This window comes from Elaeis guineensis, chromosome 12, assembly GCF_000442705.2.
Source record: "Elaeis guineensis isolate ETL-2024a chromosome 12, EG11, whole genome shotgun sequence".
NCBI classification, from domain to species: domain Eukaryota; kingdom Viridiplantae; phylum Streptophyta; class Magnoliopsida; order Arecales; family Arecaceae; genus Elaeis; species Elaeis guineensis.
In genome coordinates this window covers 24,301,353-24,310,087 of record NC_026004.2, presented here as the reverse complement: position 1 = coordinate 24,310,087, position 8,735 = coordinate 24,301,353, and the positions used below count along the sequence as shown (strand labels likewise).

Genomic DNA, 8,735 nt, shown 5'->3' with positions numbered 1-8,735 from the left:
AACCGCACACTATTAGAGAGAGTCAGATCTATGCTATCTAGTTCTGGATTAAGTAGAGATTTTTGGGCAGAGGTCGCTCACACAGCTTGCTATATTATAAATCAATCTCCAGCATCAGCATTAAGCATAAAGACTCTGGAAGAGATGTGGACAGGAAGACCTGCAGACTATTCAGTACTCAGAATCTTTGGGTGTCCAGCTTATGCACATGTAAGAGATGAAAAGTTGGACCCCCGGGCTAAAAAGTGCATATTTATAGGATATGCATATGGGGTAAAGGGCTATAGATTATGGTGCATAGAGCCTGGATCTCAAGAATTTCTAGTCAGCAGGGATGTGATATTTCATGAGACAGCCACTACTTCAAGGCAGCTACAGCTTAATTCTTCTCAAGATGATCAGGATCGGGGTCAGCAGGATAGGACTGTTGTAGATATTGATCAGACTGTTAAATCACAGCAGCAGCAGTTAAGTGAAGATACTTACAATGAACAACAACAACAGACAGATGCACAGATTCAGACTCAGGAGGAGGTGACATTACAAGATCAGGATCAGATTGATAGTATTGCCACTCGAAGACTCAGGCGTCAGATCAGAGCACCTCAAAGGTATGGCTTTGAGGATTCTGCTTGTGCTGAGTTAGTCTATTATGCTCTGAGTGTTGCAGACACTATTGGTGATGAGCCGACCACATATCAAGAGGCTATTAATAGTTCACAGGCTGATAAATGGACCATGGCTATGGTTGAAGAACTTCAGTCTTTAGAAAAGAATCAGACTTGGGAGTTAGTCAAATTACCAAAAAGTGAGAAGGCAATTGGCTGCAAATGGATCTTCAAAAGGAAAGAAGGAGCCACTCCTCAAGATTTTAGATATAAGGCCAGGTTAGTAGCAAAGGGATACAATCAATGGGAGGGTATTGATTACAAGGAGGTATTTTCTCCTGTAGTCAAACACTCTTCTATACGTGTGTTACTTGCTTTTGTTGTTTCTCAAAATTTGGAGCTGGAACAACTAGATGTTAAGACAGCTTTTCTTCACGGTGATTTAGAGGAACAGATCTATATGCAACAACCACCTGATTTTGAGGTTCCAAATAAAGAAGATCATGTATGCTTACTCAAGAGATCATTATATGGTCTCAAGCAGTCTCCAAGATAGTGGTACCGCAAATTTGACAGATTTATTGTCAACCATGGATATAGTAGATCTCCATATGACAGTTGTGTGTATCACCAGCAGGTTTCAAATGAGTCCTTTTGTTATTTGTTATTATATGTGGATGATATGTTAATTGCAGCCAAGGACATGTCAATCATCCAGAAACTGAAAGCCGAGCTCAGTACTGCATTTGATATGAAGGACCTTGGACCGACAAAGAAGATACTTGGGATGGAGATTATTCGTGACAGGTAGTCAGGTAGATTTTTTCTTACTCAGCATAGTTATATTGAAAAAGTCTTGGATAGATTTGGTACGTCTACAGTTAAGCCTGTCACTACCCCCTTTGCCAGTCATTTTAGACTTTCTGCCAGAGACTCTCCTCAGACTGAGGATGAGGAGAGATATATGTCTAGAGTGCCATATGCGAGCGTAGTTGGCAGCATCATGTACGCGATGGTCTGCACTCGACCTGATATTTCACAGACAGTAAGCGTTGTAAGAAGATACATGGATAAGCCTGGAAAGGCTCACTGGTCAGCTGTGAAATGGATACTTGATATCTAAAAGACACTTCTAAATTGGGATTGATATTTACTGCACAGAGTAATTGCATAGTTACAGAATTTTGTTATTCAGATTATGCTTGTGACTTAGACAGGAGAAGATCTTTGATCGGATATGTGTTTACTCTTTCTGGATGTGCAGTCAATTGGAAGGCTACTTTGCAGTCTACAGTTAGTTTATCTACCACTGAAGCAGAATATATAGCATTGACAGAGGCAGCAAAGGAAGCTATTTGGCTAAAAAGGTTGGTACAGGATTTGGGTCTCGAACAAGATTGTTTGGACATTCATTGTGACAGTCAAAGTGCTTTGCACCTTGCCAGAGACCAGATGTATCACGAACGAACAAAACATATAAATGTCAGGTATCACTTCATCAGAGATCTGGTAGAGAAAGGTGATGTCAGGCTTCAGAAAATTTACACTGCCCATAATCCGGCTGACATGTTCACTAAACCAATCCCTGCAATTAAGTTCAGGAATTTTCTGAACTTGATTGGTATAAGCATTTGGTAATGCCCTGCGGGGCTTGTGGTGAGGAGGAGGTTATAAAATTTTTTTTTTAAATCCACATCTGATATAAAAGGTACAATATTTGTCGCAAGGAGGAGGATTGTTATATATTGCTCCAAAATTATAAAGAGATCAAGAATTTTCTGCAAAACGGTTTTAAATATATACTCTTTCCTTGTTTATCTCCCGTGACAGTTTAGAATTCTTATTCGGATGAACCTCTATTTTGAGGAGTTTGTTTTTTCTTTAAAAGGAGGCCGCGGCATCTTTCTTTAGAGTGTGCGAGTGCGCGGTGGTGGTTCCTGGTGTTCTTGTGTGGGCTGGTGTTCTCCCGTTGGTGTTCTTCCTGGCTTTCTCCCACTGGTGTTCTTCCTGGCCTTCTCCCGCTGGTGTTCTGTTGGTGTTCTACCTGTCTTCTTCCTTCTTGGTTTCACGGATGTCCTGTGCTGATGACCGAACACTTCTTCGATTGGTAAGGAGGTATTCATCTTGATTTTTTGCTGAGGATTGAGAAAGGTATCTTCACCTCAGGTATTATCTTACCTTGATCTATTGCCGAGGCTGAGATTGGTAGATCCGATTGGATCTTTGTTGCCTTCTTTTCGATACTCTGTTGCTTTCTTGTTGGCTTCGATTAAGGATATTTTATACCTCATATTGTACCTATTTTTCGAGATGGATTTATAGTTGATTGCTCCTCCTCCCCATGGATGTAGGCCTCTTGTGCCGAACCACGTAAATCTTGGTTTCTTTGTCTTTATTTATTTATGTCTGCAATGTGTTTGGTGAATTATCTCAAAGAGATTAGACTTTAGATCAAAAGCCTAGGTCGATCCAATCCGGTGCGCGTGATCTCAACATTATATATTATTTAGAAACTTATTACGCTTTGAAACAATTCAGTAGGAGGTGAAAAATTCTGGATCCAGGAAATGGCAGCACTTTTTCACTAAAAGAATATTGACACCATAAATAATTGATGAAATAAGGACCACAGCAATAATGTACTCAAAATGCTTCTTGAAGGAGAGGTCTTGGCAAAAGAAAGGATTTATAAGAAGTAGAAATTTCTTCATTAGTTTGATTGTTTGGAATAATTTAGCTGATTATCTGGATCAAGATAAAGTTCAGAATAATTCAAGATGTTTTAGTGTTACTTTTGTTAATAGTGGTCACAGAAAGGCAATTTCCTGAGTCAGGGCCAGGCATACTTTTGAGGGGATGCCCAACATTGGCTTGCTTTGGTTTTTCTTGATTTTATTCCAAAGATGTAAGTAAATATCATTTTATATACATGCCAGATACATCAAAGTTGTTAGTACATTATAACAAAAATTGCATCAATTCATGTAACATCTCATGTTTATTGGCCACAGTTTGGAACTTGATCAGTAATAGTTTTGGTTTCCCTCGGTTATCTTGTTTTGAACTCTAAACCATAACCATCTAGAATCGTCATGAAGGATTGTACAACCACAATACAATATGAACTCGGTTTGCTCCTTCTGGAACAAATGAATTGGTGTCAAATAATCACTCTCATTATTACCATTATCATCATTATTATTAATACTCTATTACCACTACTAGTATTACTGTTATTATTCTTTTATTGACTTCCTAGTGAGAATGTGATCAGCAGATATGCATGCATGCATATATATATATATATATATATATATATAGACACACACATGTATGTACATACATACACACAAATATACATATACATATATACGTACATACATAATATATATATGTGTGTGTGTGTGTTATAAGCTAATTTCATGCCCGATTAGACTGAATTAGGATTATTGACATTTTTATTATGAGAAGAGGATATGCAAGCAAATGTAAGCAAATACTGACAGTTGGCTATGCTAGAACTTTTTTCAGCTCGTAGGGGTATATTTCAGAATAAAAGAAAGAAAAAGAAAAGATATTTCTATCTTTTTAACTTTAAACAATCAATTTGCAACATTTAGACATACCAATGCAATCCTAGGGATATAATTAGAAAGGGAGAGAAAAGTCATCAACTATGCAAATAATTGCTTTGTATGTGGATGCATTACAAAATGGACTATTTCGATAGTATAAATGGTCAAAAAAATATCTGTAATCTTAAAGAGGTGATCAGAGTCTGTAAAATTGGGATTGATATCTCACATAAGGGATATGATGAAGCTCACTGATTAAATTTATTTAATCATCATTAGCAGCATTAACTGAATAAGATTTATGAAACCATGGCAATTAGATAGGCAAGGCATGTTGATGATGAATGTTAACTGCATCATTTCCTGCATGACAACTTTAATTATTAAACTTTTAGGAAAACCTGTAATGGTTGAGCTGTTGAGCCTGGTGCTAGCATCCCACTCTTTTTGTGATGCAAGGAAAGCTGATTAATGGTAGCATGAGAGAATCTGAAGAAAGCATGAGTGGCCTTAGCACATGAATACATATATACAACCACCAGCCACATGCCAACAACTGCATCATCTCATTTTGCTTCAACCAGACAGGCATCCTGCTTCCATCTCCTGCTAATCAAATTGCTGCTTCTGCACTCCATATCTGATAAAACAATGGAAAGTAGGCTCTACCCTTCCCTTTGAAAATTATGATTCCCATTCTTCAGTGCAAGTAAATTATTTTAAGAACTGACAAGCTTAGTCCCGGCCTTTAAGGTGTTCCCTTCCCTCATCATGAGCTCCAAGATGCTTATCTAAATGTCAAGCACTTCTACCCTAGCCAGCAGAAAAGCCTTTTCACTGACTAGGCTTTTGCCCAAACCTAGGACCAAATCATTCATTCTTCACATTAATTAATCAAACAAGCCATAACTTATTTGACCAAAAGATAGAAAGATTCCTACTATGTACTCTATCTCTCTATCTTTCATGATATTGCTACACATGTCTCATTATCAATGGCTGAAGACACTTTGATGGATTTATATGGGAGCAATGGCAGTGTGGGGACAATAACCACCTACCTAGTTCAGCAAAAAAGGCATCCAGTAAACTAGAAACTTTGAATGACTAGGACAGCAACCTTCAATGATTTGGGCACATGGGTCATATTTCTTATTCTTCCTTTGAAGTGAAGAGCTTAAAGAATCCATTTCTTCTGCATCTTGCCACTGAGTAAATAGCCCTTGGCATCTCTTCCACTGTCCATGTTCTACAGCTGAGCACAGAAACTGGTGTCTATCTACTAGATCATTGCTGAGTCAATGCATAAGCTGCAAAAAGATAGCTTTGTGATTCGAGTAAGCAAAGAAGGGGAGATTGCGAGATCCATGGTTGCATCCAAGTTCAGCATGTGGCCGAATAGGCTCTTCAGCCGCTTGCGGAAGATTGTTACATGCTTCTTCTCTCTTCACTCCAGAAGGTCATCGATTCCCCACTCAAGGGCTGATGAACCTCCAGATGTCCCAAAAATATCGTGCAGTTCGTATCATCATCCCCTTGATTCACATTACAATGAAGCCATCTCAGATTGCATCGAGTTCTTTAACAAGTCATGCCAGGAGACAAGATTGAATGGTCAGAATATTGAAGATTTTGTTTAGTATCATTATCATTATCAAAGGTTTTGCATTATATCTGAGATCGAAACAACTTGTGTGCTTGAGTGCATTTGGTTTAAATACATGATGTGGTTGGGTTGCATATATTTTGGTGAAATATTAACTCTGCATTAGAAGAATCTTTGCAGCTTAATGTTTTGTTTGTCTGAAACCTTTTTTTTTCTTTTTTGTCAGAGCACTCTTGTGACTACTTCCGATGATCAATAGAAAGAAAAATGAAAATCTTGTTTATGTATGACATAATGATACTACAGTCACTATCAGTGCCACCTCTGATCACATTATAAGAAAGCTAAATATGACAATACTAAAAGGAACAAACCAAACAAATGCCATGATTGTTTCAACACTAACATGGAGCTTGAAACCCCTTTGTACAACTTCTATGATCTATGAGCTTTAGGCATTGCACCTTCTTGATAACCTCTCTTCCTGGAGAAAATCACCCCTATAAAAGGAATGAATGTCTTCTTCTTCTTTTTCTTCATCGGTTCCACCACGCTGTCCACAGAAAATTGTCTTTCCAAAACCTTGTCCTCTTCACTTAGGACCCGAGCCAAGGTTGGTGGGTCGGCGAACTTAACACTCCTCTTCTTTTGCAACTCCATTCCCTCTTCTATGCCTGATTTCTCAACCTGAATTTCGGTTGCACTCTCCACAAACTTGAGGTCTTCGATCTCCAATTCTGCAACTCGTTTCTCTGATTCCCTTGCTTTCAATTGTTTGAGCTCATTCTTTGTGTTCTCAAGCTCTGCCCTGAGAGAACTGAGGCATTTTGCCATTTCTAAGCTTTCTTCACGCGCCTTCACAAGGCTTTGCTTTGTTTCTTCTAGCTCAGCCTTTATGGACCCAATCTGTGAGAGGCTATGCTCATTCATGCTCACTGCAAATCTCATCTATTAACCAAAAATTATGATTAAATGCTACAGAACTTGGTCAGCTTTCATGAAGCATAACTCAAGATAACAAAACATCATATCGGGTTAATATGATATATTTCTTCATTGTCTTGTGCATTCGGTTTACATTTTCAAACAAAATAGTGAACCAATCTGTATTACTTGTTTCATTATCACCTGACTAAGGAACTATTATTTTTATTATTTATTTCTTTATTTTAGATCACTCCTTTTTCTTTTGAGGAACAATTAGGGGATTACTTGCTGTTAGATGGTGAAAGAGTATTCATCGATACTGTTATATAAAAAGAAATGGCATTATGGCTGTTGTATCTCTTTGATTCCAATCTGGGCTTCTTTCATTCTTCTAGTTTTTACGCTCTGTTCTAGACTCACTAAATGGGAAAGACATGTAAAGAAACTTATCTTCTTTGCTTTATCTATTTATTTTTGTAAAGAAGGATCTATCTTCCATGGGAAAATAAACAATAGTGATGCAATCTATCGAATCAAGTTCGCTATTTGGTGTATTGATCTTGAACCTTCGTGTTTAATAAGAATTCCATGTGTCATATTATTTACATAAATGAAAAAATTGATGATCACATGGCGGAGCTTTGAAGCATTGTCAATTTGTCACCCTTCAAAATGACTACAATGGATTGATTTTAAATTAATTACCAAGTTTGTTTAGGTAATCCATGCAAACACTATCACGAGTTCTAATCTTTTCATCTTACTGTAATATATGCTAATGGACAGCCATTCAGCCAATAATTGGGAATCAACCTTTTGTAACAGATTGTTCAATTGCACCTATGCACCAAAGTGCACGCTAGGAATATCTTACCCTTGAAGTCAACTTGGACTTGTGTGTGTGTGTGTTGACCAATATGTTTATTACCAAACCTCCCTAAACTTCAGAAAAAGCTCACAATCACTATCCTATAATTTTCTACTGTGAGGATCCATATGGTTATGTATTTAGTCCTACATTGATTATTCGATAGAAAAATCTTAAGTACTTATATCTTTTTCGAGTGAGGTCCTAGATCATTACAAATGATTTTAGAACTAACTCAGCTCAGAGTCTATATAAATTAAGAGATACTGCAACATGGGTTCATTGGCCGTTAGGGCTTGAACCCGGGGGGGGGGGGGGGCAGAGGCGGGGGCGTGTGGGGGTGTTTATATGAATTCTTCTAATCACAGGTTACAGCCTCACCTATACATGTTATGTCCATTACAGACATAGATATGCTTTCTTTTATCTTTTCTGAGCAAAAACGAGAGAGATAGAAAGAGGCTACCTCATTAAGCTTGTTGGCATAGACTTCTCCTGCCAATATCGTCTCGCCAAAGAGCATGACGGCTTCCTTCACCGACTGGAATGGTGCTCTCATGTCGATCTCGGCTCTTGTCGCCACTGCCCCACCTTCTTCTCTCTCCATGTTCTGTCCTTCCCTTCCAACAACTAACACTAACACATGAGAGAGAGAGAGAGAGAGAGCGATGGGAGTGGTAGAGGTGTTAAGGCGGTGGAAGGGAGTGGGAGGGGGGTGGTTATATTTTGATTGGATGACTTCAGGTTGAGAGGTCGTTGGAGAGATGGAAGGAGGGGGAGAAGGGAGTATGATTTGCTCAAGAGGATAACAATGGGATACTGCTTCGTTTCTTCGCGTCTACTTCACTAGTAGTTGGAGAAGAGGATCAGTTGGGTAAACTGTCCTGATTGGAGCGATCACAGGTTAGAAAGGGAGAGGGTGACGTTTCACCTGATGGCCTGATTCAGAATTTATATAGTGGGCTTTCCGCTGGAACAATCAAAGGCACCTATGTAATGAGAACTTTAGATGTTTTCATTAAACCCCACATTGGTGGATTAAAATAGCGGTGATTTCTATTAATTTTGTACTTTTAGTGGGTTGGAAATAAATTCAGAAAAAAAAATATATATATATATATATATATTTTTTAATTTTAATTTAATTTTAT

At 38.2% G+C, this 8,735-nt stretch overlaps 1 protein-coding gene across 1 annotated transcript; it reads right to left on the bottom strand.

The window, feature by feature from the left end:
• Positions 1–6,041: 6,041 nt before the first annotated feature.
• On the bottom strand, positions 6,042–8,385 carry LOC105054647 (WEB family protein At1g75720). The gene is made up of 2 exons (XM_010936216.3): positions 8,051–8,385; positions 6,042–6,737 (listed from the first exon to the last, which is right to left on the bottom strand). Exons 1-2 carry the CDS (start codon positions 8,189–8,191, stop codon positions 6,225–6,227), a joined length of 654 nt encoding a protein of 217 aa, XP_010934518.1. The 5' UTR covers positions 8,192–8,385; the 3' UTR covers positions 6,042–6,224.
• Positions 8,386–8,735: the final 350 nt, after the last annotated feature.

Excerpts from the sequence above, each read along its gene's own strand:
- LOC105054647 (XM_010936216.3), bottom strand. The coding sequence starts at position 8,191 with ATGGAGAGAGAAGAAGGTGGGGCAGTGGCGACAAGAGCCGAGATCGAC. Across the intron at positions 6,738-8,050 it reads ATGCCAACAAGCTTAATGAG|ATGAGATTTGCAGTGAGCAT; the intron begins GTAGCCTCTTTC and ends TTTGGTTAATAG.